The 18,509-nt window shown below is 36.4% G+C and overlaps 1 protein-coding gene across 1 annotated transcript in view; it reads left to right on the forward strand.

Annotated features, from left to right (window-relative positions):
• abtb2a (ankyrin repeat and BTB (POZ) domain containing 2a) overlaps positions 1–18,509 on the forward strand; it is a 56,529-nt gene that overhangs the window by 27,425 nt on the left and 10,595 nt on the right. The window contains 7 exon segments of the mRNA XM_056462038.1: positions 1,558–1,707; positions 8,368–8,575; positions 11,687–11,839; positions 15,016–15,181; positions 16,044–16,133; positions 17,111–17,212; positions 17,373–17,469. Coding sequence (XP_056318013.1) covers positions 1,558–1,707; positions 8,368–8,575; positions 11,687–11,839; positions 15,016–15,181; positions 16,044–16,133; positions 17,111–17,212; positions 17,373–17,469 — 966 coding nt within the window.

The following is an 18,509-nucleotide window of genomic DNA, read 5'->3' on the forward strand; positions in this document are numbered from 1 at the left end:
TAGCTCAAGTGGCGTTCAGCGGCTTTTGCATCTGAACTCTTCAAATGTAAATTTGTACATCTGAGCACCCCTTCACGCAGATCCGTCGTTTGCTTGTGCACGTGCTCCACATTCACCTGCACACACAAGAGAGAGAGAGAGAGACAGCAGTGAAAACAAATGCTAAATCAAAACTACGTGAGTTTAAAATCCTGCATCGATAATGCAGATTTTTATTTAGTTTAACAACAAAACATAAGTAAATAGCGCTATTCCGCCTAACCTGCTTTACTGAGGTGAAGTTGGTTTTATGTTCACATTGGTTCATTTTTGAAAACGTGCTACACATTATACAGTTTCGTTCAGAATTGTAGTATTATAAAGTACTATAAATTTTTCTGACTGGTGAACAACATGATCTAGTGGGTTGTCTTCTGTCATCTTTAAGGTGCGCATTCGTGATTTCAGGAGGTGTAGCTTCAGGAGGGAAGGGACTTCAAAGATTTATGCTAACAGACAGCATTTTGGCAGATCTGCACCTTTAATGTCAACCCTGGTTAATATGAAAAATTTGTTTTACTTAGGCTGCGTCTGAAACCGCCTACTACTCAGTAGGTACTGCATTTGAATTTAAACATACTACTCGGTCGTTAGAAAAGTATGTTCTATACAGGATGAATGTAAGAAGTATGAATGGAATTCGGACGTACTGCATCCGCCATTTTGTCATGGTCACGTGACCTATCTGCGTAAGTTGCATCACTTCACTGCCATTCATGAATTCTCTCACGGGGCATCATAAGATAGCGCAGCGTGCATGGGATGCGCACTTCAGAATCTCGCCGGAATTAGTAAATCATCCGGGTACTTATTATGAATTCGGACATACGACTCGGCTCGCATACTGATTTTAGCGTACTGTATAGTATGGAAGTATGCGGTTTCGGACACAGCCTTAGTTTAGACCTTTTTCCTCACAATTCTGACTTTTCAGAATACACAGTCAAAATTCTGACACTCTCAAAGATGTCAGTTTCAGAATTGTGAGAAAGCCTTACAATTGTGGAAAATAAATTTGCAATTCTAAATAAAATGTTGTCAAGTTTGTAGAAAAAAAGTTCAAATTCAAAGGTAACATCTAGCAATTCTGGGGACAAAGTCAAAATCATTACATCAACTGGTGGAAGGTGGCTTTCATACTTTGTTATTAATAATTAATCAGACAAAAATCATATCCATGAGTTAAATAATTCAGAAAACATATTAAGGTGCAACCTTAATTAAATTGAACAAGAATAAAAGGACCAAAGATAGGAGAAAGAGCTATGTTCTTAGAAGAGGAAATGATGACTTCCCACACTTCCTCCTCTTATCTCTGTCTGAATCACATTCTGTATACGGGAACGATTGGCTTTCCATGAGCAATCTCTTTCCTCCTTCCCCCTCATAATTGTCAGACCCCTACCGCAGAGTTCATGTTTAGAGACACATTTGATTAATGGCTGAAATCCTAATAAATGTGTAACTGCTGTTCTGAGTCCTGATGATGTTATCTCACTGAACTGTGTTTGTGTGTAGGAGAGCTGTCTCTGCCTGCCCATTTTAGCCCGTATGCTGAGAGTCCAGACGCAGCGGTGGAGTGCAGAGAGACTGCATACGCTCAGCTGGAGCTGCGGACGCTGGAGCAGGCCCTGCTGGCCACCTGTGTGGGCAGCCTGTCAGAACTCAGTGAGTTACAACCACTTGATCATCTCCATTTTAAGGGTTGTGTTAGCATGCATTATGAGTTTAAAAAGAATACACAAATGCTAGCTTGTTGTCGCGTGACTAGAAAACAAAACCACAAGAAAATCATTTAACAAGTATGGTTCTTGTTTAGGTTACTTAACAGGTTGTTTTAGTAGATGTTTAATGCATTGTAATGTGATGTAATGTAATATGTGTATTTAAATATTGCATTTATCATGTATGGCCACACACCTAAAGCGCTTCACAATCATCAGGGGGGGGGGGTCTCTTCACACCACCACCAATGTGCAGCATCCACTTGAATGATGTTACGGCAGCCACAGCACAAAGGCACCGGTGCGCTCACCACACAGCTATAGGTAGAGTGGAGAGAGAGTGATAGAGCCAATTTGGTGGATGGGGATGATGGGGAGGCCATAATGGGTACACTCTCAGAAATAAAGGTACGGGAGCTGTCACTGAGGCAGTATCTTTTCAAAAGGTATATATTTGTACCTGAAGAGACCATATTGGTATCTCAATGGACCATATTGGTACCTTAATGGACCACATTGGTACATTTAATGTGCATTTGGGTACTAATATGTACCTGTGAAGTACCACTTGTAGGTACAAATATGTATCTTTTGAAAAGGTACTGCCCCAGTGACAGCTCCCGTACATTTATTTCTGAGAGTGTAAGGGCCAATGGAAGAAAATTTGGCCAGGATATCTGAGTTATACCCTTACTCTTTACTAGCAGTGCCATGGGATGTTTAATGACCACAGTCAGGACCTCGGTTTAACAGCTCATCCACTGACAGTATGGTGTCCTCTTCACTATACTGGGGCATCAGGACTCAAACAGACCGCTGGTTAAGTACCCCCTTCTGGCCTCACTAACACCACTTCCATCAGCAATTTAGTTTTCCCATGTGGTGTACCATCCAGGTACTGGCCAGGCTCAGCCCTGCTTAGCTTCAGTGAGTAACCGGTCTTGGGCTGCAGGGTGATGTGGTTGGACGTTGTTTTTTTCATTCAACAAACATATAACATAGAAGTAATTTACAATGTATTTAGGTTGTTCCACCAAAAACAAACTGACTTGTGAAACTATCTGAAAAGAAATTCTTAATAATAAATCAAAAGCGTAAACACAACAACAAGCCAAGTGAGAAATTATTAGAATACAGCAGTACTTATAAGTATACAATACTTACTTTCAGAAGAATGATTATAATTATAAGTAGGGTGCAAATTATACAATGATGATTGGGGGATGGGGGGTGTCAAGTTTTTTGGTTATAAAAATATATATATATATTCGGTAATTTGTCTCAGTGAACCAAAGTTATATTTTTAATTCAATACATCTAATTTATGAATCAAACTTTTGTTTTCAGTGTTTTGAGGGATATTGAGTGGTTCTCAATGACATTTGTGATATTAAATAAACGTAACAGGTTTGCATTCCTGCACCTGTTATTGGATGACCATGAAAGACTGCACATATTTTTTATTTCACTGTTTAACTTCAATGTGCGAGCTAGTGTATAATAAAATACAAACTATGCATCTAGTATTACAGACACCTACAGATCCCTATTTTAAAAGAAATATGTTTTGTGAACATTATTAATATTTTTGGTGCAAACATGCATTCACAATGGTATTTAATGATATTTATAACCATTATAGGGGTAGTCAAATGTATCTATTATTTTAATTACACTACTGGTCGAAAGTTTGCGGTTAGTTTTTTTTCACGTTTTTTTTTAAGAAATTGATTTTCTTTTATTACTATTACATTAATAATAATAATATTAATAATAACAATAATAATTCATATGAGGTTGATTTCAGAAGGATCATGTGACTCTGAAGACTGGAGTAATGAAGCTGAATATTCATCTTTAAAATCACTGGAATAAATGATTAAATTAAATTATAAACTAAATTTTGAACAGTTGTTTTTTACTGCAATAATATTTCACAATTTATTTTTATTGAAATAAATGCAGCCTTGGTGAGCTAGATAAGCATATTTGATATACCAAAACTTTTGACCGCTAGTGTAGTAATATTATTTAAGATACAGATCAGAGCAAACCATTTCTTAACTATTAAACAGCAGACCCCCAAACATCTTGTTTTCATGTCTCTCCCCCTTCACTTAAACCCCAAAGTCTCTTTCTCTCCTGTTAAGGGGAATAACACGAGTCGGGGTGTCTTTCCCGAGCTCAGAGCACTCTTCCTGGACAGCACGCCAAATACATTTATTCTTGAAACATCTGTAAGTGTGAACTTGTGAAGTACATAAGTAAACTGAAAACAAACTGAAAGTCTTATTTTTTGTATACTAAGAACCCTTGCTTTAAAATTGCTTTATTCATGTTCGTTACTTTTACAATACCTTTTGGTCCTATGACTAGTACTAAATTTGTCATTGTGGATGTTTAGCAGCTGGACAACAAAATGTGAAATTAAAAATATTGTAATCTGAGTAATCTGTTGAATAAAAATACTTTTAATTTTATATTGATTAACCAAGAGGAAATATATTTTCCCAGTTTCATAAAGCAGCAGTTTCATTTAAGATTTATGTCAGATGAAATGGCTTTTCTCCTCTCGCTGTTAAAACTTTAATGTAGAAACACTGTCACTGTCCATTTTTCATCTCTGCCTCCTACTGACCATTGACCAAATTCTGTTTTTGCATGATTGTTTTTACATGTCTGGAAGACAGAGAGGGATTTCTGTACAATTTCAAGTGCCGTTCTTCAAACTACTCAACATTGCAGGCCTGTCGTGAAGTGTGTGAGCAGCTGAACTGTGAACAGTTTGTTTAAGCAGCAGACCACAGTTCAGGATGAGGGAGGGAGCAAAGCTCACATTCACCAGAGAGGGAAACACGCTCTCCCTGAGGGCTTCAGCAACACTCCTGCAGTTGTTTTGCTGGTACAAGAGCACCTTCTGTTTGGGTCAAGGGAGTAAAAAGCACCTTCTTTATGCTTTATGGTTACAGACACTCAGCAGCCGTAAAGCAGTGCTTTGTTAAACAACTAATTTGCACAAGTGTTCATTAAGGTCCATGCAGACCATATGTGATTGATGGCTTAGATGGTTTCTCACACTCCTCTTGATTATTATGCCTCTTTCTTATACACACATGAACGAAATCAGTCATTAGTGTACTTTTGTTGAAATCGAGATGATATGACTTTATTTGCATATTAATATTAATTATTTACAATTATTCGAATGACTGGAACCTGAGGCTTCAAACATATCAAAATACAGAGAAAATCACCTTTACTGCTGTTTAAATTAAGTTTTTAAAAATTCTATACTCAAAAAGGTAGTTTTGATATATTTACAGTAGGGAATACGATGTGATATCACTCAATCAGTGCAACACACAGGACTGAAACACTTTTTTTGCACCGTGCACATTTTACACTTGCACATCTGTACATTCATGCACTTTGCACACCCACTTGACACTCTTGGGCAGTTAGTCATATTTGCACATACCCTGGGCATACACTCACCGGCCACTTTATTAGGTACACCTTACTAGTACCGGGTTGACTTCAGAACTGCCTTAATCTTTCATGGCATAGATTCAACAAGGTACTGGAAAATTTATCAGAGATTTTGGTCCATATTGACATGATAGCATAATGAAGTTGCTGCGCATCCATGATGTGAATCTCCCGTTTCACCACATCCCAAAGGTGCTCTAATGGATTGAGATCTGGTGACTGTGGAGTACAGTGAACGCATTGTCATTTTCAAGAAACCAGCCTGAGATAATTCACAGCTTATGACATGGCTCTTTATCCTGCTGGAAGTAGCCATCAGTAGATGGGTACACTGTGGTCATAAAGGGATGGACATGGTCAGCAACAATACTCAGGTAGGCTGTGGCTTTGACACTATGCTCAATTGGTACTAATGGGCCCAAAGTGTGCCAGGAATATATCCCCCACACCATTACACCACCACCACCACCAGCCTGACCCGTTGATACAAGGCAGGATGAATGCATGCTTTCATGTTGTTGACGCCAATTCCTTATTCCCTACCATCTGAATGTCACTGCAGAAATCGAGACTCATCAGACCAGGCAACATTTTTCTAATCTTCCGTTGTCCAATTTTGATGAGCCTGTCTGAATTGTAGCCTCAGTTTCCTGTTCTTAGCTGACAGGAGAGGCACCCGGTGTGGTCTTCTGCTGCTGTAGCCCATCCACCTCAAGGTTGGACTTGTTGTAAGTTCAGAAATGCTCTTCTGCATACATCGGTTGTAACAAGTGGTTATTTGAGTTACTGTTGCCTTTTTATCAGCTCGAACCAGTGTGTTTTTTTTAACCATTCTCTGTAAACACTAGAGATGGTTGTGTGTGAAAATCCCAGTAGATCAGCAGTTTCTGATGTCACATTCAAAGTCACTTAAATCACCTTTTTCCCCCATTCTGATGCTTGGTTTGAGCTGCAGCAGATTGTCTTGACCATGTCTAAAACAAATGCATTGAGTTGCTGCTATGTGATTGGCTGATAAGTTGTGTTAATGAGCAGTTAGACAGGTGTACCTAATAAAGTGTATATTGTGTTCCAGTGTACTCCATACAAGTGAATGGGCCTGACAAACCACTATCCTTTCCTATTTTTATACTTTGTTCTTTTCTTTCTAAAGCCACATCCTCTATATCTAAAGTCTTTAAATATTTTATATTTGTTTTTATTTTGTATTGCATAACGTCTATATCTCCAGAATTTAGATTCTTGTTTTTTTTGTTATTGTTGTTATTATTTTAAGGTCATGAGAGGTTGCATAAGCATTTCACTGCATATCAAATGCCTAAAACATACTCATGCATATTAAAAACTGGTTTTGTGGCCCAGGGTTACATATTCACATTTTCTTTAGGATTAGCTGATGCAAAATGATGCATCGCCGCTGTCACTGTGTTTTCTCAGTCTCATCTCTTTCCTCTATGATGCTTTCTGCATATGGAGAGTAGTTGTCCACTGTATTTACTGTAGGCTTTTCTTTCTAATGGTCAACACAGACTTTAAAGTGTGTCTTTGGCTTGTTCTCACTGTATCTTCTCCTCCTGTGGGGAACAGCTTGAGTCTGGATTTGTGCGTTGAGAAGCAAAACCAGCAGATTTAATGCCCCTCTGAGGTACTTAGAATAAAGCTCCTAGACGTTTGAGTTTATTTGAATCCTCTTCCATTTCCACATTTGGATGTAAAACAGATGGGTCTGAAGATATATTTTGCTATATTGAAATATGCGTTGTATTTTGTGTTGTCAGCACTTTAAAAAGATGACACAATTGTACTTGGCTACTGTCTCTAGTTTATGGGGTTGAATAAGGATGGCTTTTTAAAGAATTGCTTTCAGAGATACAAGTGAATAATGTGATGTTTGTCTGCTTTTAAAACTAAAGGCATTTATTGAATTTGAAAGGCACTGGTAAGTTCACTGGTAAATTATTTTAAAGGTGCCTGGTTTAGTTTTAGAGGTCTATAATAGATTTTAAAATATTTTTATTTGAATCCAAGATCACATTCCAGTGCTTGATTGATTTTAATGGGAACAGGTAGCTGCTGTTTTGAGTACTATTAGTGTTGTGTGATTGGTGTAAATAGTTTACGCTGCAGAAAAATTTGCAGCAAAGGGAGACAAAAAAAGTTTACAGTAAACAGTCAGAAACCAAACCATACTGTATATGGTATGTGATTTTCAGTTTCCTTAAAACTGGTATTCACATTGAAATGTACAGTAATGATGGCATAGGTTTTATCACATTAATTCAAGCACCAGTCATCACCACAAGTCATTTAGTTTTTACAGCACACTGTTTTCTTAACATCAACAAAATGAACCAAAACTTTCAGACTTCAGTGTTTGAGGGTCAAAGTAGCCATTGTTTGTGGGCATTGTCCAAATTGGTTTTAAACTCGAGTAAATTTGTGCAGGAAGTAAGATTGTGTAATGTGAAGTGGGACGCTGACAACAGAGGTGCGGATCCAAACGCAGGTTTATAAGAAAGGTCAGGCAAGCAACAGTCAGGAGCAAACAGATGTATGCGGGCAAATCCAAAGTTGTGGTCAATAAACAGGCAAACTGTCAGTACAAGCGGCAAGGTATCAAAATGGGAAAACTTATGCAGAGGTCAAACATGGAAGGCCAGGAAAATGCATCCTTGTGTTCACAAAGACAGATAAACAAGACTCAGCAAAGAGGTGTGCGTGTGTGCTGTGTATATTGTCCAAGTAATCAGTTCAGTGAGTGGAATTAACTGAATGAGGAACAGGTGCATGTGAGCGGTGCATGACTGGAACTTGTAGTCCATATACTGGCGGATTTGTAGTTCTTTAGTGAACTGTGTGTTTAACAGCGATTTGCAGCCGCTAGATCACTAGTGATCATAACAGACTCACACGCCAGTTTAGAAATGAGTCTTTATTTAAGGAAACTATAACTAACTTTGAAAATATGGAAACTTTGCAAGCATTTACATTGCATTGATGAACAGCTATATTACAAACTGTATAACTTTATGGCACTATATGTCTGTTAGACAACATGATATATACAGTATGTGTGCTTGAATTTCAAAACTGTGTGTGTATGTGTGTTCTTCAGGTGATTTGGTCTCCCGTGCAATGCACCATATGCAGCGTTTGGTTTTAGCAAGTCCCAGTCTCAGTCCTGGACGTCCTTTCTGCCTGCAGCCCATCTCTTGGTCTCCAGATGCCCTTCACACTCTCTATTACTACCTGCGCAGTCCACAGATGGAGTCTCTGGAGAACCCCAACCTTGAACCACCGAGGATAGCGCTCAATAAAGAAAGGTGAGACCAGCAGGCCATTGTCAGGGTTCTGCCACTTCAGTTGTGCATTTTCTGTGTTTGTGGCAAGGCTGTGACACTGCTCCAGTCTTGTATTGTTTTGTGACCCACGTTATTGCTTGTTGCCATGTGCTCTTCTGTTTTGTTATTCCCACCCCTCTGGTTTTCCAATTATTGATTCATTTGTTTCACCTGTTTAGTTGTGATTAGTTTGTCTTTTTATAGCACTTTTGTGCCGTCTTATTGCTGATTAATTTTTTTATGTTGCTACTACTAATCTTTTCTGTGAACTGAATCTTTCAGGCAGTTTGTTTCAGTGAACTGGTTAAAAAAGACAGATCTCCTGATCTTTTATGCTACAATGTAATGATGTCTACAATGTGATATCCGCGATGAAGTAATGACAATCCTCAAATGTTAGAACTCAACATACAGGTATCAAAGTATATAGCCAGTAGTCACAGTTTCAGTCAGTTAAAAGATCACCATGAACTGAAAAGTTTCTTACAATTACATTTTACAACCCAAATGATGGTTCAATTAGTTCATTTAGAACAGAGGTGTTCAAACTCGGCCTGGAGGACCGGTGTCCTGCAAATCAGACACACCGGCGCTAGCTAATCAAGCTATTACTAACCTTTCTAGAAACATCTGTGCAGGTGTGTTGAGGCAAGTTGGAGCTATCTGCAGGACACCGGCTGTCCAGGACAGAGTTTGGGCACTCCTGACTTAGAAGAACGATTCATTTGTGATTGGCCATTAAGCTGCAGTCACACTAGAGTTTGAGCTTGCGAAATTCTGTAGTACGGTGCTGTGAAGAGGGTCGGAATTAAACAAGATGATTAGACAATTAAAAAGTGAGCGATTGGTCCATACAGTATGTTAAATTTATGTCCAGAGAGGTCATGTTTTGATCTTTGATTGGTCACATGCAATTATGTGATTTTGCAGGTCAGAGTTCACCCTTGAACTGTCCAACGCAGCGAACTGTGAAACTTGTCACACGAGCTTGCATTTCCAGTCTGACGCATTCGCGTGCGTATGAATGGAAGTCTATGGGGAGAATAGTGCAGTGTGACCGCAGCTTTACTTTATTCCAACTTTGATACTTTTGATTAATGTTTTGCTTTACAAGTCACGCTTAGATTTGCTGATGTCCTCTGTAGTTATTAATGTTTGTTTTCTGTTTATAATAATTCTGTTGCGGAGTACGATCCTGACAGCCGAAGACTTTTATTCCTTGTTTAAGGCTCATTCACAAAGAGGGCTGTAAGTTTAACCCTTTATCAGGTAAAGAACTGTTTATGGTAACTTCATTGACATTCATTACAATATAAATATGTTTAAGTCATGAAATGTCATGAAAGTTCAACAGTCTTGTAATAAACCTCAGTAACACTCCATAAAAGGTTAATAAATGTAAATGTAAATATTACTCCAATAAAAGGTTAATAAATGTAAATATTATGGATCTTTTATGTACACAAGAAAAAATACAAAAAAAAATTGAATGGCTTCAACCCAAATTTTTGATTAAAGATTAAATAAAAAAGTAACCTAATTTGTTCTTATTTTACCCAACATTGGGTTGAAAGATTACAGTATTTTATAGTGTACCATTTTTTAAAGAAAACTATATATTACAACAAATTTCTAATTTCTAAAATATTAGAAACAAACATAACAGCATACACAAAATGAAACAGCACATCTGATACAACATCAGTAATAATAGTAATAATAGTAATAATAATAATGCAACAAGCTTGCTGGTAGTAGTAGTTGTAGTAAACTTTATTGTCCTTGACAGGAAATTTGCCATGGGCATCACCATATTGCTGCAGACATTCCATAAAAACAAACAATAAAGACAATACAAAATACAGCAGTTACAAAATGCATAATGCTAATTAAGATAGAGTCTTGTTAAATAAACCCACTGAACAGGTACAAAGGACTTCTTATAACGGTTTAACCTACACTTTGAGTCTCGACTGGGTCGGTTGGCATGTTCTCCTCATGTTGACGTGGGCTTCCTCCAGGTGCTTCGGTTGTACCCACAATCCAAAGATGTGTGGTAAAGGTGAACTGAATAAACTAAATTGGCCATAGATTGTGTGTGAATGAGTGTGTATGGGTGTTTCCCAGTGCTGAGTTGCAGCCGGAAGGGCATTCGCTGCATAAAACATGTGCTAGATAAGTTGGTGGTTCATTCCGCTGTGGCGACCCCTGATTAGTAAAGGGACTAAGCCGTAAAAGAAAATGAATGAATAATAATAATAATAATAAATGTTTACAGTACATCAGCATATAAGAATGAAGATTCTTGAAGACCATAACATCATTACAGAAATAAATATGTTAAACTGTTTTAATGTATTAACTGTATAGTGAAATATTCCTCAATCTTACTCTTTATTGTATATTTAGTGCAGTCTTGTTGAGCATTTTTAGCACTGACAACTACTAACCCCAAACCTTTGAATAGTAGTGCATATTGAATTTCTGTACAAGGATAATAAATGAATCATTCCTGACTGTTATTCATTTGAGAGCATCCTTTCATCCTCTATGATATTTTCCTTCTTTTTCTTTCTCTGTAGATTATAGACATACTTGGAATTTTACCCTCAAGTCTGTTCTAGTAAGCAGAGAAGGTTTGTGTGGAAACTTGCTCTGCATTCACATCAAATAATGAATACTAATGTGTTCAGCAGGTGGACAGTTATGCTTCACAATCACTGGCACAGACAGTGGAGAAGAAGAGAAACCGTAGAGGATTCGTTCTGTAATATCACTCTGATTTGAAATCCAGCGAGACTCTTGTCTGTTGAAGACGGCAGATGCTGGTAGACAAATTGTGATTAAGAGTGAAGTGGCAGGCTTGTTTGTGGTAATGAACGGCAGGATTGAAAGAGGCTGCGGCGAGCCAAATTCGGCAAGCCTTTCTAATTACACTGTCCTTACATCTCTCTGATCCAGTTTTGTGCCACTGTGAATTTCACTTGAACTTTGCTGGGGTTATGTGTGTGCGTTTTTGGCAAGGAGATAGACAGAGTGCAGTGAAAGAGGGTTGTGAGTAGCTGAGTAATGCTGTGTGTTTCTTTTTCTCAGGCCGTTTCCTCTTCTTCCTCCTCTGATGGAGTGGATGCGGGTCGCTATGGTTCATGCGGAGCATCGGCGGAGCCTGCTAGTGGACAGTGATGATGTCAGACAAACTGCCCGACTGCTTCTTCCCGGGCTGGACTGCGAACCTCGACAGCTCAAGTAAGATACGGTTCTGCTGGTATGGAGTTACAGCTGGCTAGTGATGGCCTTTTGTGTCATATGAGCCAATTGCTTGCAAAATGAATCTGGTTTTGTAGTTTGCATGCTGGTTAAAATTGTTTCAGTGCAATAAACACTTTAACATAGAAAGCTTTTATTGTGTGCTTTTATTGCTCTGGGTTTGTGTTCACAGTGTGTTCACTACTGTGTGTGCACTTCGATGGGTTAAATGCAAAGCACAAATTCCGAGTATTGGTCACCATACTTGGCCACATCCAGACTTTCACTTTCACTTTTCACTTTTACCTGATTAAATAGGGTTAACAATTTATTTAAAGCAATTTTAATTATTTATTTTTAATACATTTTGTTTGTTTTGAGATGGGCTTTGCAAAAAAGGTATGATAATATTAAGTCAATTTATTTTATATATTTATATTAAATTCTTTTATAATATTTATTATGCAAAATGTGTTGTAATATGTTTCAGAATCAACATCAGAATGTTATCATAGGATGTTATCATAGGAATCATTGGGGATCATAGAGATTATTAGGTATCATAGTTGACCAGGCACCACAGATCAGAATTCTTTTTTTTTTTTTGTGGATTTCATGAAATGCTTAACCAAAATAGTGATTTTATCATTTGCATGTGGTTTTAAGACCTACTGTGTAAATGTTATAAATGTGTTTAAAGCATTCAGGGACAAGAAACACTAACCTTCATATATGAAAGGTTAAGATGCCATTTGAAATTTTTTTCTAAAATGTGCCTTTTTTAGGCTCCTGTGTGTAGCTTCTGTGTTCAAAATTGTATTGTAATAAATGGGTTATTTTCATCGCCTTCAAGTAAAACATGTGCTGGATAAGTTGGCGGTTCATTTAGCTCTGGACCCCGAATCAATAAAGGCACTATGACAAAAAGAAAATGAATGTGCATATATGCATATATATATATATATATATATATATATATATATATATATATATATATATATATATATATATATATATATATATATATATATATATATATATTGTATATACACAATTGAAGTCAGAATTATTATTATTTTTTTCTTTTTTAAACATTTCCCAAATGATGTTGAAAAAGCCTTATTTGTTTATTTTGGCTAGAATAAAAGCAGTTTTTATTTTTAAAAAAAACATTTTAAGGTCAAAATTATCAGTCCCTTTAAGCTATAGTTTTTTCGATAGTCTACAGAACAAACCATCATCATACAATAACTTGCCTAATTACCCTAACCTGCCTGGTTAACCTAATTAACCTAGTTAAGCCTTTAAATATCACTTTGAGCTGTATAGAAGTGTCTTGAAAAATATATAGTCAAATATTATTTACTGTCATCATGGCAAAATAAAATAAATCAGTTATTAGAGATGAGTTATTAAAACTATTATGTTTAGGAATCTGTTGAAAATAAAATGAAAAAAATCTCTCTGTTAAACAGAAATTGGGGAAAAAAAGAAACAGGGGGGCTAATAATTCGGGTGGTCTAATGATTCTGACTTCAACTGTATTATATATATATACATTATAAAAACACATACATACATATATATATATATATATATATATATATATATATATATATATATATATATATATATATATATATATATATATATATATATATATATAAATATTCTAAAATCACTCTGGACCCCTCACACCCAGCACACTGCCTCTTTGAACTTTTACCTTCTGGTCGACGCTACAGAGCACTGCACATCAGAACAGCACGACACAGAAACAGTTTCTTCCCTCAGGCAATCCATCTCATGAACACTTGATGATAACAATTGTGGAACCAACATCACTACTTGCTATACACTTTTATACACATATACACTTATTTAACCACACACTTTACATGCCAATTTGCACATAACAGCTGCACGGATAACGTTGTGTATAGTAATATACTTGTACATACAGTACACTTGTCATTTTGTATATTTGCATTCACTACTTACTTCTATTTTTTAAAATATATTTATTATCTGTTTTTTGTCCTGTCTCTGTTATCCTGTTGCACTGTAGAAGCTCTGTCACGAAAACAAATTCCTCCTATGTGTGAACATACCTGGCAATAAAGCTCATTCTGATTCTGATATATATATATAATGTTTTAAAAACCTGTTACTATATAAACATGCTAAATGAGTTTAGGCCTATATAATATTACCAGGGCTATGATTAATTTCAGTTTTGATAGTATATTGCTTTTCCTAACACCTAATGTAGCTAGTTAACACACTCAATGCATTTTATTTTAACACATCCCATAATTTCTAAAATATCATCCTCTACCAAATGGTGAAACTACTGGAATTAATACATATACTATGAAAAATCTGTTAATATGAAGTGTAAGACCAATTTGTTTAAAAACATAATCAAAATAAAACATTCTTGAACACTAAATCATCTTTATTTTTTATAGGATGCCATAAAATATTTCAGATTCTCTGTTTAACACTTTTTTTTATAATAAAACCAAAATCAAGTAAAGTAGTGCAACAAGATGATGTTTGTTTATTTTTTTTTTTTTGTAAACAATGCTGTGTGTGTAAATCATTATTTAAAACAGTGGTTCTTTAAATTACTTTAATAGTCATTATTTAAAACAGTCAAAAGATGGTCAACCATGTGGTAAAGCGGCCAGTTAAAGGGTTAAAAGCATATAGGTTCTCTGTGATTGCTCACCAGCAGGGAGCCTTTAGAATTTTGAAATAATAAAACAAAGCTTTGTTTACTGAAATAATGACATTGGCAGTGTATGCTTTTAGCCAGTGGTTTGAAACAAATAATCAGCAAGGGTTTGAAGTTTGACAAAGCCGATCTTCAAAAGTGTTCATCACTAGTTTTGGTAACATTAGGGCCAAGGGTTTAATTATCACAAGTTCATGCTGCTTAATACACTCATCTGCTAAATGCAGATAGGTGAAATGATTTTTTTCACTTCTTTATATCTTTAAGCAAGTTACTTTGTACTTTGGCTCTCTGTGTCTCCATTTATTTATTTATTTATTTGGCTGGCAGGTTATTACTTTATTTATTTATTTATTTATTTATTTATTTATTTACCTGTATTCTTCTAGTAATTAACTCTAAATCCACTCTCTCTCTCTCTCTTTGTTTTCTCCAGGCCAGAGTGCTGTTTCACCTCCTTTAAACGTCTAGATTCAAAGTCAGCCATGGACAAGTTTAATCTGGATCTTGGCTTTCGCATGCTCAACTGTGGCCGCACTGATCTGATTGGCCAGGCTATCCAGCTTCTAGGCCGGGACGGGGTGAACACAATGGATGATCAGGTGAACACTTGAAGCATAAAACTTCTCATTGAAACGTGCATGCCTTAATACCTGTTAACACCAAGGACAAAAACTATAAATATTACAACAATAACTCAGCCTCTGTACAAATGATAACATATGCAATCTTTAAAGCAGAATAGATTTTTATTGGCTGTCAATTTACAGCTATTAAATTCCTCCACTGAATTTAATGATAGTGTTTCTTTGTGCCGTTTTGTTAACTGTGCTGTTAACTGTGCCTTTAAAAGGATAGTAAAAATGAAAATATGCCCACCATTTACTCAGCCTCCACTCCACTCTATAAGATTTTTTTTCTTATCCCAAAGACAAAAGAATACATTTTGAGAAATGCCCAAGAGGTACCCAAAAAGTTGACAGTAACCATTAACTCCCATAAGATAAAAAAGGAGTCAATACAATACAATAGTTACATCTGTTTTATTACCAACATGCTACAACTGCCAGGCTTTTAGAGAGGTAACATAACTTAAAAATGTATATATAATAAATGATATGATGATGTGTGCTTAATAAAATCCATTAAAATCCAATAAAATCCTATCCATTGTCTTCTACGTATTACTGTCAACATTGCCAATTGTACATTGTCTTGCTTTTTGGGAGTATGTTGTTGTATTTTGCACTGTCATTGTGTTTTACTGTCCTCTTGCTGTATTTTGCACTGTCTGGAGCCAGCACCTAAGCTTTTCACTCCTCATAGCACACGTCCTGCTGATGATGTGACAATAAAAGTGATTTGATTTGATAAAAACAATACAGCTACAGTATTTTTTTTCAGTTCATGTCTTTCAGAGTTTATATTAAAGCTTTTCTCTCACCCTTTGTGTGTGGTGTGTAGGGCATGACTCCTCTGATGTATGCCTGCTCAGCAGGGGACGAGGCCCTGGTGCACATGCTCATTGATGCTGGAGCAAACTTGGATGTAGCGGTAATGACACAGTGCTTTTTCAGTCACATCAATCTTTTTTGTCCATTTATCTACCAGGGTGTAAATTCTGCTCATGGAGGGCCAGTCTGGCCCCAACACAGTTGCATGGAAGTGCCTATTAATCCTAAAGACATTCATTAGCTGGTTAACTGAATATCGTGACAGAAATTGATTGATTTGTGACAGAACGGAGTGTGAGTGTCACCTGGTGGCTATTGTTGGTATGGCACCTAAAGAAAGTCTCATGGTATCAACTTCAGTCCTGGAACATAAATTGGTTTGACATATATGGTTTTGATTTATTTAAATTCTATCAAATAAAAATATTAATAATACGTTTAGTTAAGTACATGTGGTTTACAGTCAATTTAAATGTCAGTAACTTGTTTTTACAGGGATGTAAGCTCAGTGGCAGAGTGAGATGTTTTCATTTCATCAATCTGCTGTCTATCGAAGTGCACGTTTACAGATTACTATCATTTAAGTTTAGAAAGTGCACGGGGGCAGGTGGGAGTGGTAAGAGGGTATGCAACTTGAAGAACAGTTAACTCAAATATTTTTATTCTGCCATCAGCTACTCATCCCTTACTTGAGTTTCTTTCTTCTGTTCAACAAAAATGCTAAATACCACTAACCACTTCATTTGGCATTTGTTTTTCCTACTATGGAAGTCAGTGGCTACAATTTTTCAACTTTCTTCAAAATAGCTTCTTTTCATTCAGGTTTGGAACCACACATGGGAGAGCAAATAGTGGTTACATTTTTATTTTGGGGTGATCAGAGCTTAACTCTGCAGGGTATTGGCATATCAGGGGCAGAAATAGACACTCATCATCAAAACATTATATCTTTGATCATTTCAGGCTGACATGTTTGCAGTAATGTAGCATTCTGAATACTCACACACAGTATCCTGCAGCGTGTTGGTTGTTTACTAATGTTAAATTAGATTTTTATTTTACTTTTTACTTATTCAGGTACCCAACTGCTCACCCAAACACCCGTCTGTTCACCCTGAGAGCCGCAGTTGGGTGGCCCTCACCTTTGCAGTGCTGCATGGACACATATCTGTAGTGCAGGTGAGCATACTGTACACACAGTACTATTACTGATCATTTAACAGTGGTGATTGCTATTAATTACATGTCATTTTTAAAATAAGTTCAGCTCTACAGTGTCTACAAACTGGATGTCTGTGGCATGACTATAGCATGCTAAATAACTTTGTTTGTATTTCAGCTGCTGTTAGATGTGGGAGCAGATGTGGAGGGCAGAGCCCTGAGAAACAGCCACCACAGCTCTGCAGAAACACCCCTCCAGCTGGCATCAGCCGCAGGTGGGAAAAAAAACTGATTCAAAGTCATCCTTAACATGTGCTTCTTAAAAAAAAAATGTTTGAATATACTTATAACATAGAAAAACATGGCAGAGGCTATTTTCAGCCTTGTGAAAACAGTGGCAGATACTGTAGATTCATAGTGTAAAATAAAATATTACATAATTAAATTAACAATTTTGGGATTAGGTTTTGAAATAATATTATTCATCAAGGTTTTTGTGAAATACAAAATTATAGTAAAGAGATTTATAATGTTGTAAACGTTTTTTTTTCTTCAAATAAATGGTGTTTTGGGGCATCACGGTGGCGTAGTGGGTAGCACAATTTCGTCACAGCTAGAAGGTCGCTGGTTCAAGCCTTGGCTTGGTCAGTTGGCATTTCTGTGTGGAGTTTGCATGTTCTCCCAGTGTTCGCGTGGGTTTCCTCCAGGTGCTCCGGTTTCCTTTACAAGTCCAAAGACATGTGCTAAATATGATTTGAATAAACTAAATTTGCTGGTTGCTAAGTTGTCTGTAGTGTATGTGTGTGAATGAGTGTGTATGAATGTTTCCCAGTGATGGGATGCAGCCGGAAGGGCATCCGCTGTGTAAAACATAAGTTGGCGATTCATTCTGCTGTGGCGACCCCTGATTAATAAAGGGAACTAAGCTGAAAAGAAAATGAATGAATAAATGAATAATAAATCCGGTTTTGACCTTATTGTTCATCAAAAATAAAATATTTTCTTCAAAATTACAAAAAATAATGATTGTTTTATGAGAACATTATAAGTATTATATTCCAAAAGTCGGAATGTTTCTAAAGAATCATACAACACTGACAACTGGAGTAATGACACTGATTATTCAGGCTTTTTTTGCCATCACGTGAATAAATTACAACTTAAAATATGGCAATTTTATAAACAGTTATTTTATATTTTAATACTGTATTACAATATTACTGTTTTTGCATTATTTGTGATCAGATAAATGCAGCATAACTTTTATGAACAATATCCACCTTTTTAAAATTGTATTTATCTTTTGTAAATATGT

Source organism: Danio aesculapii, chromosome 7, assembly GCF_903798145.1.
Source record: "Danio aesculapii chromosome 7, fDanAes4.1, whole genome shotgun sequence".
NCBI lineage: Eukaryota > Metazoa > Chordata > Actinopteri > Cypriniformes > Danionidae > Danio > Danio aesculapii.